Here is a 26881-nt window from a genome sequence, read left to right on the forward strand (position 1 = left end):
CAGCTGCACATACAATAGTCAGTTATAAAGTGGAGGGAAAGAAAAAAGTGCCAACATTTGGAAATACATATTCTGCTGGAGGAACAAATGATAGGAAGTGTGAAAGTTGTTGTGTTTCCCCAGTGCAGCATTTTCCATTAAAACAGGTATTAATCTCTGCTGATTTAAGCAAGATAGTCAGACCTGTGGCCAAAGAACTACTAAAAAACCAACTCACCACTTGCTAATTTAGTGCCCATTGCCTTGACTGTCACCTTGGTGATTGCTTCCTGTTTCTCACCCCAAATTTTCCAAGATCATACATACACCTACATCCATGCAGTGGATGTTATACAATTAGTAAACATTTATCCAGAACTTTTGACTAAGTGAACAGAAATGCTCTAGTTTTGTTTTTGATGGATGACAAACCCTATGTGAGCTTACAGAGACCTTAATGTCGGCAGTTTTCACACTCAGGGATTCGTTCTACATGTGATCTGCAATCCTGCTGGGCAGGGAATTCCACTAGTCACCACTGGGAAATCAGAGATATGTCTCAGATTATCAGAACGTGGTAGAAACAGGAGCCTACTTGTCTTAATTGATCCGCGCCTTATGGTCTGAGCTTTCAGTTTAATGAGCTCTATCCAGCTGTTGCATCTGTCTGCAAAGGAACTGTAATCAACTGACGTTGCTGAAAACACAGACAGAAAAACAAAAGAAAAAAGAAAAACAGAAAAAAAAAAGATGGATGATGTCTCTTGCTCAGCTCAATGCTCCTTTTGAGGAAGCAATTTGTTGTGTCTGAGAGAGAACACCCATCCCTGTCCAGGTGTGTTTAAAGGAAATGTTACACTCTAGGTTTGGACTTGGCCAAACCAATGTACCGATTTCTGGTGATGACCCAGCTCTGAACCAACTGCCTGACTGGGACTTCAGCACTGAAAAAACATGCAAATACAGTCATTAATGACTTATGTTAGATGATTTTTTAAATCTCACTTTAGCTATTAAATTCTGCCTTCTTTAACATTATTTAAGCCTTGTTTAATTTTCATTTGCATTGCTATTCTTTTCCTCACAAAGAGCTGCTGGTCATGATTTAAACTTCCCAACTATCTTTACCAATAACTAACCTACAGACTGAAAATAAAAGCTTTGGTGATGAGGACAAGAGTCACAAGCTGAAACAACACCTCAGTTTTAAACACAAATGAATTTTCCTTACAAAGGAGTCCTCCTTGACCCAAAATCCCCCCTCCAGCACCCTCTCCCATTATCATTACAGTAAGAAGTAAGAGTTGTTTCTGCTATGACTTTTGGTATTAGTTGCAAGGTGTGTTTGCATGTCTTTCAAAACAAAAAGGGTTTGCAAACAAAGTTTCTTCATTAACCTGAAGAAACGGAGGGAACACATGCTAACTTCAAATTAAGACAAGCAAAACAGCTCTCTTTCAGGGAACTAATTTTCTGCCAAATAAAGTGAGATCAAAATATCTGACAGACACTGTTATCATGAACAAATCTGGCTTTTGGCATTAAAAAAACACATCAAAATATTAGGGTATCATTAAGCCACACCAGAGCATGCATTCTCAGTTAACTAGTAAACACTTCCTGGATTAAGCCACATCCAAAAAGGGTATACCAATGTCCCAAGAATGCTCATTCTGTTCTGGCATATGGCTAAAATAAGGAAACTCACCTCTCTGAGCAGCAGGAAGACCTGTGTGGGAACTTGCACCCTCCAGGGCTTCTAATAAGACAAAATGAATTCACTTCAGATAATATATTAAGCAGAATCAAGTAGGACAGGACAACAGCTTTCAAGAAGGCTGGACAAGGAGTTTTTACAAGGGCCTGGAGTGATAGGACAAGGGGGAATAGCTTCAAACTGACAGAGAATAGGTTAAGATTAGATATTAGAAAGAAATTCTTCTCTATGAGGGTGGTGAGGCACTGGCACAGGTTGCTCAAATAAGCTGTGGCTGCTCCATCCCTGGTAGTGTTCAAGGCCAGGCTGGATGGACCAACCTGGGCTAGTGGAAGATGCCCCTGCCCATGGCAGGGGGTGGAACTACATGATCTTTAAGGTCCCTTCCAACCCAAGCCATTGACATTCATGTATTCTCATTAAAAATTCTCATTAAAATGAGAATTCTCATTAAAATGAGAATTATATAATTCTCATTAAAAAATGAAGAGTAAAACATGAGAAAAAAATGACTGTATAAGGTTGTATACAAACACACCTTTATAACAATCCTGCAGAAAAGTATCAACACATTAAATAAGCTGCTGAGTAAATGTAGCTGCAATGAAAGCTCGACTCCAGTTGTGAAGGGATGATAGATGCAATAATTATCGAGCTGAAAGGATCTAAGGCTGTGTACAGCACATGGACTGTGAGGAACACCAGGAGAAGGGATCCACGGGAACAGGCTGCCCTCCACTGGCCAGTGCCCAGTACAGAGAGAGGCACCAGCAGCGATTTCTGGAGAGCTCCTCTTTTTGAAAATTAAGTGAACAGTATCACAATATGACCAATTCAAAATTAAGCACAAACAATTGCGTTAAAAATACAAAGCAATAAGAATTTTATTGCTGAAACTAATGTGACCTCTGAAAGCACAACAAGTGCATGTGGTAGGCACCAGCCTTTATGCAACTGATAGGCTCAAAAGGAGCTCTGGAACATTTACAGTAATCCACAGATATTAAGTTTCCTTTCCCTAGACAATTCAGTGGGCACATAATCCACCAATGGAGAAGGAAGCAAAGACAGCTGATTTCAGTGAATGACCACCTGATTTTTAATGCAGTCATAAGAGAACTGTGACGAGCAGGCTTGAAATGCAGCTCTACCTCAGCTACAATGAAGCAGCTGTTTAACAGCTGAAATGTGCTGCACTGTTCAAATTATTGACTCCACAAGTTTAAGCTCCTTCCAATCAAAAAACCATGATGTGATTTTGCTCAGCTGAACAATCATTATTTGCTAGAAAAAGTATTTCCCATCATGAAAATGATAAGATTAATGATCTGAGGCTGAGAAAACATGGAGCTCCTTTATATGGGCCATTTACAGAAGCAAAGCAGTATGAGGCAAGCCTAATTATTAAGCAATCTATAATTAAGTAAAATGACACCAAACATCCAGGGGTTTGCAGCATGTTCAATACTCCAAATGCAAAGACAGAACTGCTACAAGAAATATACTACAAAAAATATATCCAGAATGATTAGCCAATCCATCTTCTGTGACTCAAAACATCTGACTTCAGGAGTAAATGTACTCATTATGCTAAGGTAACAGAGAGTATTTAAAACATGTGAAATACAGATGTTTTAAAGCCACAGTAACCATGAAAGAGCAGAAGTCAAAAATAATTCGAAGCAATAGTTCAATGTTCTTCCATTTAACTGACCTTTAGCTGGAGAGAATGGTTGAGAAGCAAGTGGATCAGAGCAAAGCTCCAATGGGAATTGGAGCTGTTCTTCATTGTCTGTAGATGCTTCAATAAAGAAAACATGCCCAATTGATAATTAACCCCCAAAGTAGATTTGACAGCAAGAATAAGCAGATTCAATTTAGTCAGGTCTGACTGGAACAGATTTTTTCAGTGTATAGTGCTGCAGTTCTGTATGAACAATTAGTGTGTCTGACAGTAAATCCAGCTGCAACACTGAACAGAACCTGTGCTCCATTGAAAAGGATTTGATTTGGTATTTTTAGGGAAAAATTTCAAGTCAATTCATGCATTTTAGATTTGATTCTGCAGTTGGATCAAAGTCAGATAAACCTTACAGTAAAAATTAACACTTGACTTCACATGGAAGAAAATAAATTCACTGTTACTACTGGAGAAATCAGCTATAACTAATGTTTTAGAAACATATGGCTCTGTTCTACTACCCAATTCCATTCTTCAGAATCAATAGCTTCAGAGTTCTGCATTCCCATTTCCAGGTGGCATACATACATTTCCAGCATAAGACGATGCTTCATTAGCAAGATGACATATGCAGAATACAGTAGTCTCTTCTGTTCCCTCCATATTCCATATGCTTCACTGATCTGCAAACCCATTCCCGACCTCTTAAGGGTTTTCAGGAGGGTTTGTTGGTTATTTTGAAGTATCATGAACAATTTATTTTCAGCCTCTTGAAGGACAAAATTTGCTACTTCTAAGAACAAGTATTCTCTGATGACTTACACTACATGTTTCAAAATACAATGGAAATGTCATCATCTGTTACACCAACTCTTTAGAGAAACATATTGCAAGAAAGATAGTAGATGGAATAAGGAAACACCAAACCTTTTCTGTGTGTTACTATAAATTTGTTCATTATGCAAAACTTAATAAGTCAGTCAGTCATCCTGTTGGTGGTCATGTGTATGAACTAACAAACTCTATGTTATGACAGAACCTCCCAGTAAAAATATGTATATGTAACTGAAATTAAAATGCAGACACATTAGGAAAAAATAAAAGTAAAGAAAAATAGTCTCTCTCTTCTTTACCTGTCTCGTAATATTTACCTCTTTGCTGTGATTTTTCTGTATTGGCCTTGTTGGCTTGTAATGCTTGGTTTTTGTCATATGTAATTGCCACAGCTGTGACTGCAATCTGCAAATCAGGAATACACAGTGTATTAGGAAACTTAACCTCTTGTGAAGTCTGCAAAAGGGGAAAATCATTTAAGTATATGCATTCAAATTCTTCACAGCCAAGTCTAAAAGGTAATACCAAGGCCTGTTGTTAAATCATACACCTCACAGTGTTTGTTCCATATTTATGATTTGTTCTTTCCTTCTATCTTGGTGAACAGACATAAAAAAAGCATTAGAACTCGTTATCATTGTATTTGTAAGAGAGATGTTCAACTGAATGATGTTATACTTCTAAGGAAAACATTTTCTCTACGAATAATGAAATACCACATCATCCTGAAACGGCAAGAGAAAAACTAGACAATTACAATGACAGCAATGGACAGAAAGTGATACACAGGAAGTTCCACCTGAACATAAGGAAGAACTTCTTCACTGTGCAGGTGACCAAGCACTGGAACAGATTGCCCAGAGATGTCGTGGATTCTCCCTCACTGGAGATATTCCAGAACCCTCTGGATGCAATCCTGAGCCATGTGCTCTAGGATGGCCCTGCTCGAGTAGGGAGGTTGGACCAGATGACCCACTGTGGTCCCTTCTAACCTGTCCTATTCTGTGGTTCTGTGATTCTCAAAACTAATGAACTCAACATTATGGGCCTCAGCTTTACTTCAGAATTCACCAGAATTCATATTAATAAACCAAAACCCTTGCCCATTTTACTCTGGGCAGCCAACATTGACTAAAGGCCCAAACTGCCATGCCTACATGTGCAAAGTCAACAGCAGCAGTTCACTTACCTGAACTAATTCATCCTCTGGTAAAGCAACTGTGAAATTTACATGGCAAAGACAGCAGGGAACCATAGAGCGGAGTTTAAAATACAAGCTCTGTTGAAAACAAGACATCACTTGTGTTAGTCAAAGAAAAAGTATGGCTTATTTCAGAGATATTAAGGACCTAAACTCTTTTCACAGTAGAAGTTGTCTAATCATATTGATTTTTTTCTTCAAGAAGAACTACAGGTGTGAAGAGTCAGGGCAGAATGCAAACTACTGTGTAGTTGTCTTTATACTTCTAGAGTACACTACGAGTCAAAGGACTCCTCCAGGTTCAAAAAGCTTTGGAAATCCTGGACATTCTAAGGCTGAATCTATCTTCAGAGCAACTCACAAACTAATTACAGACACTTCGTAGCCTAATTCCAAAAAGTAACCATGAAGAAACTGTTCTTCTCACTATAGCCTAATTTTATTTTGCTTCCATTTGAACAGTTAAAGAAATATTTGAAATAAGAGTCTTACCTTCAACAGATTCTCACAGAGATCATTAAAGTTCTTATTAAGTGTTTGATTTGTTGGGTTAATGTTGCTTAATCTGGATACTCTTACTGCTGTGAACATCTGAATTAGAAACAAAAACGTTTATTTTTTTTGCCAATATATTTTATCCAACATATTAAAACAGAAACAAATCCATAAAGAAGGAAATTAATGCATAATATGGGGTGGGGGTGGAAAGAAAACAAAACAATGTAGCAACAGTGAGTCACAAAGTTCTTATTACTCACGAAACTTGACAAACAAAAGTCAAGTCATCTGTGAACTAATGATTCTATGAAACAAGTGATTAAGGAAGTTATTAAACACTCTGTTGTTTCTACTTGCTTCATAAAGGAGGCATCTACCCACTACAGCTTTTGTTAAATCATGCTGAACAATGTGGTAACTGTACAATGCTGCAGACAATTTCACATTTTTGTATCAGGTTCTCTGTTACACAACAGCATTGAACACACCACAAAAACATGTTCTCATACCCTTTTTTTTTTAAACCTAAATATGACTTCTATTTCCATCACAAGGGTATTCTTCAAATTTATCTTCCAAAATGAGTGATCTCTAACATATATTTTAATTCCTACAACACATTTCAACACAACTTAGCAAAAAGTGACCATTTTCTTCGAATAACCTTACCTGAATTTCTGGTGTCCAGTTATTTATCCCAGGCATAATTTCTGTGTTGCAACTGTAAAAACCTGTGAAGAAAATAGTTGGGAAAATTGATTTTATACACTGAAATATAAAATTACTTCTAAAGAAACACACGTGACCTCAATTGATGCTTTGCAAGTATTTTCCCTCATGTGGTTTTGACTGTTGAATAACACATCAGGAATCAAATTAACATTCAAAAACCAAATTGTTTTGCCTTTTCTGTTGTTTATATTAACCTATTTTTCATCTGCCTATGAGTTCAATAGGCATTGACCAAGGCATTGTAGCAAACACCCCAAATCCAGAACTGCTCTGCCTAGTTTCTCATAGACAGACTACATATAAATGAGGAAATGTATGAAAAAGGTGTAATAGGAAAAGCTAAAAAGCACAAAACTTTGACAGACACAGAGATGCTGTAAAGAAACTACCTGAGTGCAAATAAACAGCACCTTAAAAAAACTCATACAATGGCTAAACATCAGGGTAAGAAAAATTAAAAACAGTAAACAGGCAATGCTGAAAGCCTGAAGATATAGTTAAACTAGCACAGAAGAGGAAAATCTGGTAGGGCCTATATAAAATCACAAAATAAGCTAGAAAAGAAATTGTGTAGCAGCTTGCAGAGGACATAAATACTAATAGATTTCCTTCAGAACATCAAAAGCAGAAATTTTATTGAAGAATCAAGTAAGATATAGAAAGGATATGCAGAGGTGATACAATGAGAGCAGAAAACATGGGGCATTTTGTACATCAGTGTTCACCATGGTAGTAGAGCTTTCCACAACAGCAGCAAACTAGTCCCTTGCCTGTTTTCCATCAGAGAATCTGTCTTAAACCAAAGTGTCTGAGGAAAATATTGAACAAATAGGCAAATGAAAAATAAAGATTCATATAAAAAATAGAAAAGGCAAAAGAAACAGTTGACTAACTGGCATTGAAATCTTAAACTTACTCCACTAGCAAAGGAGAGGATTCTTTAATCTTGAAGTGGTGAGGTGCTTCTAGTGCCTGGGGCCTACGGATTTGCCTAGTACAGATATCTCTGTTCCAGAAAAGGGTGTTCATGGGCAGATGGAAAACCAAGACACTGCAGAGGAGCTGATACCACTTTCCTAAGGAACAGTCATGGCTCCCAAGCTCTCAACAAATACATAGACAAAAGGCATCTGACTGATAGAGTGTACTCTGGATGTCAGAAAACATTTGGTAAGATCCTTCACCAAGGACTCTTTAACAATCTAACAGAATGACGTGTCATTGAAGGAAGTGCAATTATTATAGGACTGGAAAAAGAGGGGCAAAATAAATGCTCAGTTTTCACAGTGGAGACATCTTTAACTCAGGATTTTATGCTTCAAACATATTCATAACCTATCTGCAAAACAGGATAAAACAAGATGGCTGCTGAGGGCCTTATTTTAGAGTAGGAAAACTGCAGAGGGACAATGGATAATTAATGAGGAATAAAGGATTTGGTGGTAATAATAGGTAACTATTGTCCAGAGCAATTTCCATATAATGGACAACTACATTAGCCTCTTATCCAGATCCAGGAGTTCCATCAGGGAGGGTATGACAGATACCTATACAACCACAAACAGCATGAAGATGACTGATACAAGGCAATAATTAGATCTCTGTTCTACTTTCATTGACCTGAAACCTACAAATTAGTCATCCAGTCTAAAAATCTTCAGAAACTGGTAGAAAAGGCCCAGCTGTTACATCCATATGAAGCCCCAACAGTACAAATCAACTACAAAATGCCACACAAATACTGTGTTTGCTTCTGTTTTCAGTGAGCAACAAACCCTGTAAAAGGCTTAATAACTTGTTTTTCACAAGTATATCTGACAAGCTAAACACTTCAGCAATATTTTCAGTTACTCTTGAACTTCTAAAAAAAAGAGTTTTAAAAAACCAGTTCTATTTTGCCACCTACAGTATAGATCAGAAAAATGAGGTTTTAACTATACCAGAAGGTGGTGGAACATCTGTCAGTAAAGAATGTACATCTTCCATTGCATCTGTGTCATCGATCTGGAAAAAGGAAAAATTGATTAAAATCATGTTGCTGTGCCAGTAAGGAGTCTGAGAAAGATATAACAACTCTGTCATCAGGAGATCTGTATCTGGCAGCTAAGCTGAGTTTTAAAAAGGATTCCATCAACCAGAACTCTTAACAAGCAGCCTGTGATTTGTTTAACACTTGATAACCATATTAAAATCAAAGTTATGTGCATAGAACACACTGAAAGTGCAGTAGATAAGAATAATAGAGATTTTTTACAACAATATAAAATGCTGAACAAGGCTCCACATAACTTCAATTTTTTTCCAGCTAAAGACCTTTGGATACTAGAGTTCTCCTAAGGTCTGTATTACACTGATGTGATCATTCCGTGCCTGTCCTGGCACATGAAAATCTTTCCAGGACTTTAAAAATCTTCCTTAGAGAGAACAGCAGAAAATCAAATAGGAAGAGGTGAATTCGGGGATGATTATTTTTTCCTCTCCAAAGAACATTCCATCCAGCCTTTAAAGACTGCAGTTATCTCAGGTCAGACTAAAAGCATATCTGCCCTCTTACCTTCTCTAACTATTTCTGTCATGTGTCTTTAGGTTCATTATGCTTTACTGATCTGCAAGAGACCCAAGTTTACCTCTGACTTCCAAGTTTACCTCTGACTTCCAACATTTTCTTATCAAGTATTTCAGAAACTGCTTATATTTCAACTCTAGTATTAAAGGGTTATGTCAGGTATTGTTTTTCCTTCTCCAAGTAAGAGGGGTTGTCTTTTGTTCTTTTTACCTCAAAAAACCTGATAATAAAAAATCCCAGACAGTTTTACCTCTCATAATTGCCTTCCCATCATCTCTCAGCATTTCATCGCAGTGAATTTTACTACTTTTTCTGACATATTTCCAGTGAACAGTGATTTTACTTTTGAAAGGCCAGTCATGAGTTTAACTAAAGCTTCTGAAATATTGTTCCTGACATCCAATTTCTTAACAAAGAGAGCAGTAAGTAATTCCACAGATAAAAAGTCCTTTTTTTTTGTTTTAAAATATTGAACTGTCAAAGCACAGGGACATATATTGTAGGACCAACACATCCACATAATATATAGCAGTAAATTATGGTCTTTAAACTTCAGATCTTGCTTTTCTTGCTAGCTGTTGCACCATCTATAATGCACTCCATAGTACACTACAGTGAACTTGGATTTCTTCCTTCCACATGGAAGTCTAGAGCATGTACTATAGTTAATAAATAAGTTAGAAGGAAGAACTCTCCAGAACTGCAGAAAAAGAGCTGAACTGCAATTACAGGCTGTAATTTAATTAAACTGCTTTCTTAGTCAGGGACAGGTATTTGTTATATCTGTATCTACAGGATGACCAACATTCTAGCCCTCCTTTAATAGCATAACATAGCTATGCTGTAAGAAAATAGATGAAGAGACAAATCAAAATCCAATACTTAACATTTTCTACTGATGCAAAATGGCAAAAATTATACACGGTGTAAGAACTGTCCTTGGAGATGAGTAAGAAAACTTCATCTGTTTGGGTTTTTTTAAAATACGTATTTCAGGAGAAGAAAAGTATGAACATTAGCACTGAAACTGTTTATCACCTCCAAGACAAATGCATCTTTTTTCCCATGTGAAAGGTCAAGCTCTGTAACTTCATCAGAGCTTTCTGACTGGGATCTTAATAGCCTGGAACGTTGTCTTGGCTCTGGAATGGGAGACCCAATGATTTCTTCAGGTAGCTCCTAGAAAGGACATACAACAGTTGTTCTCTTTATCTTAGAAATATCTCATTTACAAACAATATATTAACTGCTCTAAGAATCATATTGTTCCCAAAATTATTTTACAGAGAAATAAATCTAAAGTGCAAACTGATTTGGCTAAGCGGTTAAAGAGACCTGAAAATTCCAGTAGCTTCCCAAAATACAGTGAAAAAAAATCTGTATCTCTATCAAAAAACACCCACTTATGTTCTGCATGTATATGTTTGACTCAGAATGCTTTATTTTTAAGAATAAAAGATTTACTTACTGGAGGATTAATCTCATAAAGTTCCTTGTTTTTTGCTATGGTGTCATTTATTTTCTTTTGCATATGAGATATGTGCTGCTCATAGGTGCCATCATTTGGAGTCTTCCCAGCAATCTGAATCCCACCAGGTGTGGGCAAAGCTGCTAGATACACACCTGTTGCAGACTTTTTAAAAGTCATTGAGAAAAATGACAATTACATCAGCATTTACTTCTAATATTTCCATAGAATGTTTTCTGTAACTTATGCTACAACAGACAGCACTGTCACATGCACATCACAGCATGATCCCTTGCCATAATAAATGCATCTCTTTTCTGTCCAAATACAAAACCAGCCTCACTATCCTGTTAATAAATTCCCTTCCTCTTGTGGGACTTCTCCACTTGGAGCTCTTAACTCACCTAAAAGTTGCAAACAAACCAATAATTACAACCTCTCCTCCCTGTGTATTTTGCATAGGCAAGTGATGGTTTTGAGGATTTAAAACTTGGCCAAACCTTTTACAGTATCACTCAAATTCTGACACTTCTATTTCTGTTTACAGAACACAGATCATCAGTTCAGACAAAAGAACAGCAAGCCAGTCAGCAGTACTCAAGCACCCTCTGATGCAGGAAGAAGCAGCACATTTCACTATTCTAACCCAACATGACAGAATGGGGTTAGAAGATATTGTTACGAACATTTTTTGACTCTAAGACACTCCCAATCTATCATTTATTTCTTCAGTGCCAACAAAGAAGAGGCAACAGATCTTCCTCTTGTTGGCAACTAACCAAAATATTTACTGAGAGGCTTAATTGGCCTTATTTGTCATGAAATTTGAGGAACAGGGACCTCTGTGACAGAACCTTTAAAGAACACAGTAATTTTTCTACAATATACATCACTAAACCATTTAAAGTTTCTTTTCCTCTTATCCCCTTTCTATTCATCTTGTCCTCTACCAGTTTCAAGAAATATGAATCTTTTTTCTGGTGATGAAAGACAGTCTGTCTTGTTTTGGCAATAATTATACACCTTTTTCCTTTCCATCATTCATTCTTAAAATGACATTTTTAATATCTCCAGTGATTTCAAATTCCACAACACTTATGTGTCTTTGCATGCTGAAAAATACTGTAAGAAAGCAAAAGAATCCAAATACTCAAACTGTACTTACTGCCAACCCCATGAGCATATTTTCCCCCACAGTGATCTGAATTCTCAACCCAAACAGAGCATTCATTCCTCTCAGCTTAAGTTTATTCATCAGTTGGGTGTGCACTTCATACTCCATAAATGGCAAGAGATTACTGATAGAGGTGGCATTGGCTTCAGCTTGAGCTTTCTTCTTCAGCCTGCACAACCTGCCAACACCAAACAGTACATGACATCAGCAGGGACAATTTCTGTGGACTGGTGAGGATTGAAAGTGATCCTAGGGTATTTTGATTTTCTTTCCTCATTATATAATGTAATACAATCGATTACTTTTTAATGGATTTTAAAATCCTGTAAAATACTAAATTCTCATCAGGAAAAGCAAGGCAGACTGAGGTACAGAGCCTCAGTAAGCTTCTATTTTTAATGGGAAACTCTGTATTAACAATCAAAATGGGTCACAAAAAGTAAACTTATCAAATGGAACAATACACAACCTTCAGCAACATTCAAAAATATTCTTATCAAAGCAGAACACAAAAATTACAACTACCACATTTTTGTAAATCACTGAATGAAGTCATGTCTCCCATGTTAAAATATGCTTAAGAACTGTTATCAGACAGAAACAACATGCACCACACAGGGGGTTTTGTCACAACAGCCTAACAGCATCTACCAGATGTATATGGCTAAACATGTTAACACTCCTATCATAGTGACAGGTTAACAGTTGGATGTGATGATATTAAAGGTCTCTTCCAACCATGATGAATCTATGATTCTATGGAGCAGTGACTGTTACAAATTTCCCAATTGCTTTTGTCAAAGCAAATGCTGTAGACAAACATGGATTTCTTGCTCCTCCTCTACCCTAATACATGGTCATTAACACCTTGCAATTCAACAGAAAAATAGAAGGTTTGATGACACACTGGATTTTAGCAACAGGAATCATTTCAAAGACCTCCCCAAGTTTACTAAGGGAACATATTGACAGATACCTGGCTTGGATAAGACATCCCTTCCCAATAACTATTGCCTCTACAGGGAGATCAATTGTGGTGAAAAGGACATCAGGAACTTTTTGCTTCCTGCAGTTGTAGCAGTAAGTGAGGTGAGCAGGGAATGGCATGTTCAATTCATCATATGGTATATGGCAAAATCCACAACCTGGTGGTGAAGCTTCTTCAATCCTAAAAATACATTATGGAGAACATACTTAAAACATCTGCACCTTCTTCACAACGGTCAGTAAGTGCACATTGTATAAACACCTACGTACAGCTACTAAACAGCTACTTAAATCATACACTGCAGCCACACTCTGCCCATTACACCAATGTGTCAGGTATTGCATTATATGAGTAAGAATAAAATTAGGCTGCAAGCTGCTAGCCATAAATTAAACTTGCAGTGATATTTGTTATGCAGGAATCAAGAAAAAATTCATATAATGACCAACAACTTAATAACCTAAAACATTCCTGAGCAGGCTGTAGGCAGTATAACTGCCTGTATCATGTAGTCCATGGTACAACAGTTGTAAAATTTGCTGTACCAAACACCAAAAAGTCTCTTTTACATTGATTCTGTCCAAAAACCCATACAAACCTAGGGAGCAGAATACAAACAACAAACCAACCATCCTACTGAGAAGCAGCACAATACACATTAACATTGTAAGAACAGCAAGATTATTTCCTAAGATAAGGTATTAGGTAACACTCGTTATTTGCTTACAACACTTAGTCCCAACTCCCCCACAAGCAATACCCGGGAATGAGCACTATAAAAACATGAACAGGGAAAGCACAGGCTAACTGCACCACTGTACATTTATTCTGTTTCATGTAAACAGCTCTGCTCAGTGAATTTGAAGAGGTACTTAAGCAAATCTGACAGATTTGGAACATTAGTTATCATAAGACTTTGGCAAATATATTTTGTCTCAAGCATGAGCTTTGTCCATTTATTTGTTTTACCTTTGGCATTTCTAATCTCTGCCAAGACTCTTAAGTAGCACCAAAATACATATTTTGACAAAGGTCCAAATTTCTTTATATAAGGAACTTGATATTTCTCTCTCTCCATCCTATGGTGACTACAAAACCAAGCACTTTTGTTCTGGCTATAAGTCTATCTACACCAGCAGACAATGGCCTCCTGCTAACAAAGTAAAAGAATAATGAACAATACTGTGTTGGCAGGTTTGTTATGGAAAAAGTAATGCAAGTGCTAAAGTGTAATAAATAGCCTTGCTTACAACTACAAAAATCCCTTGAAATATTTGATTACTATCTGGATGAACACATAATAAATTATCAATATGCATTAGTTAATCTAATTAATTTTTCCAAAAAAAATGTTTTGCAATACTCATTCTTCAAATTTTATTTGTGAGAGTAGAGACAAAGAGAAACTTCATGTTTGTCTTTCAGTTTCATGATTTTGTCCATAAATTTCAACTAAAACATACTTTGTAAAAATCTGGCACCACATTTGTTTTACAACCCAGCTATTTTATCTCCCATACAGCTCTTAAATAGTACCTAGAGAGCACATATGCACATATTACAGCCACAGCTGCTTTTGGCTTATGTATTTTATCATACAACTGTCATTTTTCATAGTGTGATAAAAAGTTGAGATAGATACCTGAAGAGCAGCAAAGAAAAAAAACAAAACTGAGTTATGATCTGTGTTAGTAGTCAAACATGTTACCTTATTCAGACTGTTAGAAATAAAAATAGAATATCTAATTTGGTGCAGAGTTCCATTACTTCTGTGGTTGTTGTTGTTAGTGAAAAGCAGTAAAGTGGTTGGTCCCGCATCCTGCACTGTAACACTGTAACCTACCCTAATAGAGAAGAACTATCTTGGCTCTGAGGAAAAAAATCAACCTCTCCCTTCTCTGACCCTATGGAAAAGAAGCCAGGCTGCCATGACAACCTTTGTTCCAAACAGCCTTCCATGGTGCCATCCTGAAGAAACCTAGGGTTCAGTACAGCTGCTGTGCCAGACGCGGACAAAATACAGACCTCTTCACTAGGAGAGAAAAGAATGACAACAAAGTGAACTCCTACCACTTAGTGAGCCTTTATTTAAAACTATTAGATTAAAAGTCTCAATTAACTAAATATCACTATTCATTTTGTCCATTTGTGCAATTTCAGCCATTAAATCTCACAAACAATCCTCATCTGACATTTAAACCACTGCTATAATTAAGAGATGAAATAGGATTGAACAAAAAGACTGAAGAGCTTTGCCCTGTGTTATAAATAATCTTACATCAGAAAGGCTAACCAGGTTTCAGTATGGTTTTCAGTATTATGGTTAACAAGGCAAAGAAATAGAGCAAACAAATAAAAGCAAAGAAATATTAAAACAACCCCAAGGTGTAATTGTTTACCAAAGAAAAATGGAAGTTGAGAGTCTCATGATCTTATTAACACCCAATTTTCAAAATGAAGTTACAACACAACACTGACAAGGATGCTTCTTGGAGGATAAAAAGTAGCAAAACAGTAAAAATTGACTATGAACAACTATAATAATGGTAAATATAGCATGTAAAGTAATCGACCACACTTAGTATTTAGGAGCATAAAACTTCAGAACAATCACAGAGCTTTTAATAGTTCTCAAGTTGCTAAATAAGAAACAAACCTCTAACATTCAGTACTTAAAATACTATATTGAAAAAAAACCCAATGGAGAAATGTTTTCTCACATTTTCTAGAAAGATACATGTGCCTTTTTTATTTGTTGTCATACCTAATCTGTCTGGCAGACCAGCACTTACACACAGGGCCTTGCACTTTAAGCATGGAATAGAGCTGAACTGATGAGCAAGCACAGTATCTTAGAATCACAGAATGGTTTGGGTTGGAAGGGACATTAAAAATCATCCAGTTCCAACCCTCTGCCATGGGCAGGGACACCTCCCACTAGACCAGGCTGCTCAGAGCCCCATCCAACCTGGCCTGGAACATTTCCAGGGATGGAGCAGCCACAGCTTCTCTGGGCAACCTGTGCCAGTGCCTCACCACCCTCACAGGGAAGAATTTCTTCATAAGATCTAACCTAAACCTACTCTCTGTCAGTTTGAAGCCATTCCCCCTTGTCCTGTCACTCCAGACCCTTGTGAATAGTCTCTCTCCATCTTTCTTGTAGGCCCCTTCTGATACTAGAAGACCCCAATTAGTATTCTAGATCTTCCAGGCAGCATATTCTCCTTTAACCTACAATTATTGCATTCCTAGTAAAGAACCTGTGCCTTCAATTTGAAGTTTACCATTTAAGTACTGGTTTGCCAGTTGTTACCCAATAATAACACATAATCTTTAAGGAACAGTCTTAATTATTTAGGTAGATTAGGTTTAGAAAACATCATAGGTAATTAATATTGTTACTATAAAAGCAAATATGTAGCTTTTAATTAAAAAAATAATTTTAAATTAAACTTTAATTAAAAAACCAAACAAACTTAAACCCATAAAAAACCCCAAATCAAAACACATTTAAAAAAAACCCTAATATTGAAATTTCAGAAAGTTACTTAAACTCTCTGAAGTAGGTATACACTAGACAGTATCAACAACTGGAATAGTTCATTTTTAAACCACGGAAGATGAAGTAAGTTTTCTGTGGCATTTTGAAAATCAAATCATCAGCATCATCATCATTTACCAAATGCTAGTTGATTCACTGTAGCCCACTACAGCATGGCAACCCAATGCCTTGGCATGGGATTTTATCTCTTGTCTGATTTCTGCCCACCATGTATCTCGAGTCTCTGGTTCATCTGAAAGACAAAGTATAAATCAGTTCACTATTCTGCACTGTGCCAACATAAAGCTTCATGCAGTTAATCTGAAAAGTGGAATTTTTCATATTCAAGTGTTTTGCTGTACCTGGGCACTCTTATTTCCTAGCTATCACACTTCAAACAAACACTACTGGGACTTTTTCAGTGATTATTCTGTTTATCCCCACATGAACAGGTTCTGACAAATTACTGCATTCTTGTTGTCCATATGACTGATAATTCTCACATACTGTAGATGATTCCAATTTCTACCCACTTGAAAACCACATTGTCAGTTTCCAACAACACAAGAGCAGCAGGTAAAACTTGCAACCAAGCATCAGATACTCTGTAATGTTGAAAAACTACTTGTAGTAATGAAACAGCATTTGTAGGAGTAAAGTGATACTTTACTTTGCTATATACTTGATATCTTTAAAATAGTCTCCATAGTTGTTCCTACTATTAACTAGATTTTAAAACTATTTGTTCAAGACTTTATTCAAACGCTTTTGTGGCACTTCTACCTTTGAGAAGGGATTTGAAACAACTATATTTACAACATGAAGAAGTACAAGATGTCTGTTGACTATGCATTTGTTGGTGCTTTTTTGCTCCAGTATCCTGGAAACTACACCTTCCCCCATCCCCACCAATGGATTTGAACTACCTTCCTTGTCCTCGAGGAGGTTATATGGTAAATGTATCCTACTTGCTTTGCTGGAATACTACATTAAAAACACCAAAAAAAGAGAGTGCTACTAGCAGAAGTTTTATGCAATCCATTCATGTGAATAGCTCACCCATTAGCTTCCAGAACTACAGCTCTTAACCCTCAAGCTTACTACATATGAAGTAAACAAGTCTTGACATTTACCATTAGAGTCGGTCAACTGTTTCTTCCTTCAAACCAGTTTACTTGTACCGATGAATTTAAGTTGAAAACTAGGTTAATTGTTGATAAATAAGGGAAAAACCAGTGACAAACAACAGGCACTCAGATGCTACCAAGGGTTCTGAAAGAGTCTTAGACAATCTCCTTGAAATCAACTGCACTTTGCACAGGTACAAACTTCTAACCACTGAGATCTCCTTGCTGAATCATCAGTTGCAATATCAAGGTGAAAACCTGAGATTCACTGAGAACCAATTTTGTCCTATCAGGGGGATTTATCAATATAGTGTATGATAACCCCATATCATACACTAGGTTCTCTGACAACATGACAAACAAAAATGAAAGATGCAGGTATACACATAATTTGAAATTTATTGAAACAAAAACATTGCACAGCAAGATGTATCCATTCATGAATTTGCCTCCACTTCACATTCAGAGCTAGGCTTTCATCTCTCTAAAATAAACTGATGATCATTTTCTAATTAAAACAAGGAGCACAGAGGCTTTTATGTATATTCAACAACTAACTTCAGATATCGGTGCTTGTGAACTCACAGCATTACACTGACTAACAGTATCCTTGGGTGTCCAGACCAAAGTTTATCCAACCTTTGCTTTAAGAAATGAATGCTGAACAGAAAAAAAACCTACAGTGAGAGTTCTTAGGAATGTTCTCTGCAATTGACACAAACATACACATCAAGACACAAACCAAAGGATTTCCAGAACTGTATCAATCATGTTCTGCTACATCCATATTCACTTCAGCAGGTTTCAGTGCATTACAAGTAGAATCTCAAGGTGCTGCACTTCACTTTTTCTCAGTGTGAAAACACTGTTTAAACCCTTTCACTGCCTGGGGAAAACAAATGCTCAAGATGACACTCAGGAATCCTAACTCAGATAGCTGAGCACCTGCTAGCAAAAGGCTCAAACTTTCCAGCTTTCCAAACTGAGAATCCTACAGAAATAACCCATCACAACACATGGCTGGAGGTCCCAAGCTCAGCTCTGAGAACCATGTAAGGTACACAAAGTGGGAAGCCAAATGTCTCCTCTATGGTGTGTGCATCTCTGGACAGAGGCTGTTCCTGCTGCCCCCAGGCAATGGCAGTAGGGGTGGCTGAACAGAGCAACTTTGGAATCAATTGTCAGGCAAAGGCTACAACACCTGACAAAATGCAGAGCTCTGTGGAAGACCTGAGACCACACGCACATTCTACAAATGTTACCTCTAACTCTTCTGGGTGCAGTGAACAAGGACCTTGGGAGCAATTCTTCCTTCCCCCTGCAGTCACAGACAGGAAGATTGCTTTGATAAGCAATGTGTAAGTACTAGGAAAAATGGTTCTCTGACCACACAGAACAACTCTTGCTCAATGGGGCTTGACCACAGGCAGCTGGCTATAAAATCGGCTGAACAGCCACACCAACTTTTGCACCTCACAGAAAAGCACCTGCAAAGGAGAAGCACCCTTTTTCTAGACAAAAAAAGCCAATTTTCTAAATCATAACTTTCCACACTTTTAGGTACCATGTGCCAAAAACTGCTCCTACTTGTCACCAATGACCCTTCTATGATAACAAATGCGAGAAAATGTGATGAAGTCATGATGAGGATTTGAGTGTGAGCAACAGGTGAAGTGACTGAGGATGAGCAGAGAAAGTGCTGTGAAATAGAGAAGGTTACAGACAAGAGTATGACATTGACAAGGTTATGTAGCCACAGTGAAAACTGAAATGGAATGAAATGCTGAAAGGAAAGAGGTATGCTCAAGGGGAACAGAAAAGATAAGAACAGTGACGGGTCCCAAACTCTAGGCAAACATTCAGCTTTCCTCCACAAAAATTTATAGCTCAAGTGATTAAAGTTTATGAACAAGTTACTGAGAGTTAACAATTTTCTCAGCTCACCTGTCTGCAACAACACCTTATCATAATGGAAAACACAAATTGTTGTGAAGTTGCTCAACACCATGTCTTGCTAAAGCAACATTTAACCCTTTATTCTAAGAATCTCTTCAACATCAATAGTAAAAAGACTATTAACTACAGTAATATAATGGAGCATTTTCATTCTTATTAGAGATAAGAACAATTTTCCAGCCATTGTCTTCGGTGTTAACAGGATCAGGCATAATATCTTTCCAAAAAACCCAACAATTTCTTCTTGCACAAGATCGAATACTTCTAGAAGAGTCATGCATAAACAAGTGTTTGTAAAAAAGACTGGGACCTCTATGTAAGACATTTGAGTGGTTTTTTCTTCCACTTCTATAAATACTGTACATTCAGTTTATATGAACTTACCTTGGCATATTAAAACACAAAATGATTGCCTACAATTAAAATCAAACACCATGACATTGCAATAAGAAGTTGATACAAAACACTGAATGCAGTGCAATGTGTAGCATTCATATTCTTCTGACAAATATTTTCACAAGCAGCCTTTTTTTGACACATGAGCCACACAATTTCACATGGGGGATGCTGTCGTAGCATTTCCAAGTTTAGTAAAGCTCAGGTTTTACATAAACAATTAGAGGAGTTAGGGAAGCAGGATGGCATGTGTCCAGTACACTCCATAGAGTGCCTGTTTGTTTGTTTGCTGAGGCAAAAGCTTAAGAACTAAGGGTTTGCAAAGCAGATTCAGCAGACAGGAGCCAGAAACGGTGGGAATTTTGGCGCATGCTTGGATCAGGTGACAGTACAGACTGAAAACTATGGCAGCTCACTGAAATGGTTACAGAAAGTAATGGCCCTGGATTCTAGGTGGAAGCAAAAGGCAAGCATACAGAGCACTCAACCACAAGCTTTTCTAGCAAGTCTACCAAGTAGTTTACAGCAAGGTTTATCTACAACTTTAAGCAGGAAAGTTGGCAAGAAATTCCACTGGTATTAAGTGCCGTTTGGTGGAAACCAAAGACCAAATATTCAACCTGCTTTGCTTAATGTTTCAAAAGGATGTTTATAACCAAGTGAGAGCAAAGCACACTGTTTCTAGAGCTGAGGACTTGGGAAGCAATGCTGTCAGCACTCCAGTGTTCTATAAAAATTGTGCCGACTCCAACCTCCTCCAGCTGAAACTTTCCAAATTCATTTTATTCAGCAGCTTTAGGAGATATAAATATGGTACTGTTTGTTTTCTGCCCTAATGGTTCTTTGAGTCACCTATCTTCTCCTTCAAAATAGGAGGTTGATTTCCATAGGGCTTTATTGTTGACAGGACAATAACCTATCCAAATCTTTCACCTGGAGACAGGTAACCCTAGACTCTATAAACACTTTCTGATTCATAACAAGCAACACCTTCCCCAAGTTATTTGCTAGAAGTTCATTTGTACAGGATCTTTCAAGATTTAGCCAGAATCTGCATTATGTTAGGTCCATACAGATATATTTTACGTGGACCTAGATTTCTTCGAGGCAGCTATATCCGCCACCAAGTCATCTATCTCCTTCAACATACAGGGTTGGTTTCCATGAGCTGCACTGTTGATAGGCCAAATCTTTCACCTGGAGATAACCACAGAATCCATCAACACTTTCTGACTCATAAGAAGCAACACCTTTCCCCATTTATTTGCTAGAGGTTCACTTGTGTGAGGCCTTTCAAGATTTAGTCACAATCTGTATTATGCTAGTCCATACTGAAGACATTAAAATGGTCTCCTGATGACACAGTTTGTACCCAAGAGTTACTTTATTAAAGATGAATCCTTAGACATCCTGAGGCAATTACTCCAACGTAGGAACTGTATATTCAGCTCAACCTATTTTACACTGTATAATTTATTTAATATTTCCACGTATAATGCAACATTCTGCAACAAGAACAATCACACCAGCAAAGTGTTCACAACCTGCAAATGACTCCTTGTTCTGTTGTCTCAAAAATGGCAGTGGAAACACCAATAATATTCTTCCACATTCAATCTTGGAGTCTTTCACTAGGCAAAGCCATTATCCACACCTTCAACATCCTCTTATTTATTTGTACCTTCTTCATTAAAGCCCACTAATCAGCTTTTACAGAAAGAAGTGTGGGGGTTTTTCTGTAGGTTTGGTTGGTTGGGATTTTTTAGGAGACATCATTGTAAGATTTACAAGAACCCTTCCCTGATCCTTGAAGTTCTATTTAATCCTCTCTGGTTAGCCCATAATTTTTGACATTTCTAAAATATTTCACAATAACGTAAGTGTACAGAAAGACAAATCCTCTTTTCTGTAAAGTTTAAACACAAAACTTGGGTAGCAAATAACTGAACATACAACAGATTCACCTAAACCTTCCAAGAAATTTTCCAAGCCACTCCATCCTTGTTCTAAGAACTACTCCTAATATTCATCTTTAAATCTGAAAGGTGTGAAAATAAAAACTTTGCTAATGACAGGCAAAGTGAAGGAAGTAGATTATTGGGATAAATCAAATGAGAACTAAGATACACTTAACCAGCAGCAAGCAGTGCAACCAACACCACCAAAGAACAGGCACAGTTACTCCTACAAAGCTTAAACTACAAACAAAACATCCAGTCTGGAGAATAATACTGATAATCAGTGCTGTTCTGCCAGATGAGGTCAGAGAGCTCAGACCTCACTTCTCAAGCCCAAACTGCTGAATGAGCAAATAAAAGCAAGTTGAAGTTTGGATGTTCACTTTCTTTGAACTGAAAAAAAATTCTTCAATAACTGAGGAAACAATTTTAAGAACATTTAGGATTAAAACTGCATCCAACTGTCAGGTATTTACCAAGCTGTGAGGTATTTTAGCTGGTTGACTAAACACAAAACCATTTATTTAAACCAAGATGAAGAAGCAGTGAGGCCTTCCACTTAGTAACATTCCCATCAAAATTCTCAAAATCTTTTTCTTATATCCTGGATTCCATGGAAAAACCTACATCACTGCTAGGGGACTAGAGAATACTCTGTGTCTTCTTACAAAAGGAAAAAGAAAAAAAACCCACTTGTTGTATGAAGCAGAATTAACCCAATCTCCACAGATTCTGTGTCTCTGATAAGGGTGAATGCATTTTTAACTCAGACAGAAGCATATGGAATTATACTTCCATTAAGGAATTTCAGCATGGATTAGGAGATGTTTTTACCTATCTCACTCCCAAAAGGGAGTTACAATAATCCTACTCCAAGGTTTGGCTTTTGGAATCCTACCAACTTCCAATCAGGTAACTCTCTCAGCCATATATTCCTGAACAATTTTATGCTTTCACAATCCCTGACAGCAAACCCTGAGGTATTCAGCTTTTAGTTATGTCAATCATTCATCCTAGAATGGTGACACCCTCACAGCTGTCCATAAGGTTCTTCTCTTCATGAGTGGAACACTGAAGAAGACTCAGGGATCTGAATTGGACTGTTTATTTTACTAGTCAGAAAAACCTCTTTTAACTTCTGGATCCAAGGAGCTTTTCCTGCAGTGCCATTTGGAGTGAGTTCAGGACCTCAATGAGATCTCATTGAGAGAGACCAAAAGCTCACAACTTACAAAAAAACATTGAAAATATTAGTGCAAAAGGTCAAAGGGAAATTGCACTAACAAAATCCGAAGTACAAACTGAACCAGGAAACAAACAAAAACAAGCCACAACTATGGTATTTCTTTACAGAAACACTGAGGACCTTCAGTCTTAGCCTAATTCAGCTCAGCTCATGATTATCCATCAACATTTATCAGTTATTTCTATAATCCTGTTACAGTTAAAACTTGTGTTATCTATCTATATATTTTCCTGCAGTACTGTCCATAGACATTTCACAAGGCCATGTTTACCTGTAATTAGGAAGCAGTTAGGAAGTTGTCCTTTCAAATGCAATAATTCTAGTTTTCTTCTAACAATCATGTATTGTTGAGCTAGGCAAGAAATTCAACTCTCTGTTTGTAACCACAGAACAAAACATCAGAAGGCTGAAAAACCCCATTGTAATCCATGAAGGAAATTTTATGAAGGTACTGGTTTTAGTTAAGCCCCATATTTTGAAATGAGGAAGAATTATGTGCAAGAATAACAATTTTCTGCAAGACTAACTTGAGTACTGTCAATTCAAAACCACACTCTAGTTGTATAATAAGTAACAGCTTTTTGGGAGCATTTGTTTAAGGAAAAGTCTGTGTTGGCTTTCACACCATTAGGCAGAGTTCAGAGAGAGTTTTAAATCAATATGAACAGACTAAATAGCAATACTTCCAGTTAGGCAAAGAATTCTAAGCAAAGATTTTAAATGCAGAGTTTATTGATTTCTGAATCTCTAACAGAACACAGGAACACTATTCTATGCTCACTGACAGGGACTTTGTTCAGTTACATAAATATCTGCCTAGAAGTCTCCAAAAAAATTAGTGCACAGTCCCAAAGAAAATCACTTCAGTAACATGTAAGGGTGTATCTGCTTCAAGCAAAAATATTGAAACCCCATTCACATTAACCATAAAATCAATTTAGGATTATTCACTCCTCTGGAAAGGCTGCAGAAAACTAGAGTAGATTATTACTGAAAAATACAAAAAGCCTCTGACAACTGCCTTAATCTTCCATTATCATATCACTACACACTGATGAACAAGTCAACCTGGATATCCTCCAAGAAAAGGCAAGAGGTCAAGCTTAAGATGTCGGGTGTTTTTCTACCAGTTCTGAGGGATAGCCACATCAGGCACCAACAAACATCCTGACATCTTCTACTGTGTTCTTACAAGTAGGCCACACTTACACCCCAGACAGCAGCATGAAATGCAATTTGCACATTCACTGTGTTTGTATTTCTGTGAGGGAAAAACATTCCATTACAGAACCAAAACACATCCAAGCTTTTCTCTTGCATTTCCTCACATACAAAACTAGCTCTGAAGAATTTCACACTCCAACAGCAAGACTGGGTACCACACAAGGAGCTCAAAAGATGCTTAGGAATTTGATTAGCAATCCTTCCATGTTTCTGACTACTGGAGCAGCTTCCTGAATGAGTTCCAAATTTAATTACGTGAGGACACTGCATCTGTTAGTGCTATGAAACAGCCACATGCAAAAGCAGTCGCTATTCAAGAAGTTATTACACCTCCTAAGGAACCTCAGCAACCAACTTTAACAAAGATCCATTCTTCTGGATCTGGGATTCCTTTCATGTTTTTATATTTATAGAGCATCTTTAATGTTCTTTTTCAGAGACAGCACCAGACTCTATCTTTCACTGTACTATGTAGAATTTCTGTGAATTTCTGCTTGACTCCCTACTTTTACTTTGCAGGTTCACCTTGATATTTACCTTCTTGTTATTTTACAAACATTTAAACAATTTTGCCATTGAATTCTATGATTCCCAGACATTTAAGCAGCTGCTTTCCTGCTCCTGAAATAGGCAGTCTTTACTCCCACGTCTGATTTTCAAGCATCTTCAAGACTTTTCACCACCATGAGATGGTCCTGTTGTATCTTACACACAATTAAACGAGCTTCTTTGCCAATTGCAAAAAAATAAAAGAAATATCCTTCCATGTCACACAGGTTACTAAACAACCTGAAATAAAGCCTGAACATTTTTTTTTAAAGGAAAGTAATTCCAGCCTTTTGTGGTTGGGATAACATTCTTGCTTACATGTAATGTAAAGATGTAACACTGTTTTCCTGAAGCTGTATAAATCCCTGTTCTCTTTCAGGCCATGTATTAGCCAGCCAGGACAGAGTTGGCAATAAAACTCTAGAAGCTGGAGATGAATAAAAACATTCTCCTTTGGTTTCTCAATAACAGATCTGCACAGCACTTTCATTATTCCAGTCCAGGACAGAGTTAACTTGTATGCAATCTGCAACCCTATCATCCATCAGATATCATCTGTAATGACTGATCAACTCTCTCTTCCTCCTTCCTCCTTTGTCCAGCAGCTCACTCAGCACTGCCACAGAAACTTCCTTCCAGGAATATGAGTGTAACCTGCTAAGTCCCTAACCAGTAGGATTAATCAACTGTTACCACACACCTACTGACACGTCAGTGCTCTAGAAACACAGTTCTCAGCAAGGTATTAACTCCACAATTACTGCATGGTTTAAACCTCTCCAACATTCTTTAGGCAACAAGCACCTCAGGGTATAAAATGCATCTGTGTGTGTATTTAGAGAGATGCTTTCTTTTTCCAGTAATCTCTAAATTTAGGCTGCTTTTTGGGATACTCTGTCAAGAAATGAATTCATGACTTCCACTTAGCTTTCTAGCTTACATCTCTGGATCACTTTCTAGCCTAGCTCAAGGCATGTTTAGTGTCTGTACGGAACTCATTTATTCCATTTTTCTAATAAAATTCTTCCATGGTAACATCCTACTAAACGCCATCTCAAAGCAGCAACATGATTCAAACTTTTCAAGATGAAGAGGTTTGACACATTTTAAACATCTTGGATCAGACTATGTTATACCAGCCATAGATCTGAGGATTTTCTAATATTCTTTTCATACTGAAATTTTAAAAAGATTGTCACTTTAATACAAGCAGAGAAAACCAACAAAACCAGAAAAGCTCGTAATTCTAATATTACAGCCTGCTTACTGTAGCCAAGAACAAGGATACAAAACTGAGACTATTAATAGTTTTAGGCTCTACCTATTCTTGAACTGTTTATGAAATGAAACATGTATGTAAGATAATTTAAACTGAACTTTAGAGCATGACACAGAGGTTAGTTTTGCACTTTTTTGCTATGCCAGCTTTAAAAACAAAGTTTGGCAAGGTCTGCTGGCTTGGATGTTGTATGCAGATAAAGTTATGCCTGTCTGTCTTCCAAAGCATCCTGCCTTTCCAGAGGAAAAGCCTGAGGGGGGAAAAAGTCTTTATTTCTCCACCTAACAGACCAGTATACTATGCAGATTTCATGAGGACTGTACCATCAACTCATCTCTTCTCACTGCAGCAGTGTAAAGAAGTTACACACTTTGATCCCTAAAACTGCATTCCAAAGAGAATACTGGGGCTTTTTTCAAGGTATGTATTGAAACGATTAAAAGTCCTGCAAACTGATTGTATTTTACAATACAAGATTGAACCACAAGTCCTGGACTACATACTCCTTCTCTTTAAACAGAGGGTTGTGTATTTTTCACTCTCTTGGACAATTTTGGCATCTATTACTTGGAACAACCACATTCATGGATTACCTGAAATCAACAGAAGTACAGCCAATGTTGAAGGAAGTGCAAAGCTCGTGCAAAACAAAACAGAACTAACCAAAAGTCCCCCCTCAAATCAAACCAACAAATGAAAAAAAATTAAAATAAAAGAAGATTCACACCTGACATGATCCCAACCATATCAGTAAGAATCCATTCTCT

General features: G+C 37.3%; 1 protein-coding gene across 1 annotated transcript in view; it reads right to left on the reverse strand.

Moving 5' to 3' along the window:
* Positions 1-26881, reverse strand: part of C2CD5 (C2 calcium-dependent domain containing 5) — a gene marked incomplete at its 5' end in the record, with an annotated part of 48719 nt that overhangs the window by 1923 nt on the left and 19915 nt on the right. The window contains 14 exons of the mRNA XM_009073303.1: positions 575-676; positions 1688-1738; positions 3411-3497; positions 4529-4616; positions 5401-5490; positions 5905-6003; positions 6580-6641; positions 8583-8646; positions 10247-10387; positions 10677-10841; positions 11842-12028; positions 12827-13018; positions 14775-14870; positions 16518-16632. Coding sequence (XP_009071551.1) covers positions 575-676; positions 1688-1738; positions 3411-3497; positions 4529-4616; positions 5401-5490; positions 5905-6003; positions 6580-6641; positions 8583-8646; positions 10247-10387; positions 10677-10841; positions 11842-12028; positions 12827-13018; positions 14775-14870; positions 16518-16632 — 1539 coding nt within the window. The remainder of the gene's footprint in view (positions 1-574; positions 677-1687; positions 1739-3410; positions 3498-4528; positions 4617-5400; positions 5491-5904; positions 6004-6579; positions 6642-8582; positions 8647-10246; positions 10388-10676; positions 10842-11841; positions 12029-12826; positions 13019-14774; positions 14871-16517; positions 16633-26881) is intronic.

This window comes from Acanthisitta chloris, unplaced genomic scaffold, assembly GCF_000695815.1.
Source record: "Acanthisitta chloris isolate BGI_N310 unplaced genomic scaffold, ASM69581v1 scaffold36644, whole genome shotgun sequence".
Classification (NCBI taxonomy): Eukaryota; Metazoa; Chordata; class Aves; order Passeriformes; family Acanthisittidae; genus Acanthisitta; species Acanthisitta chloris.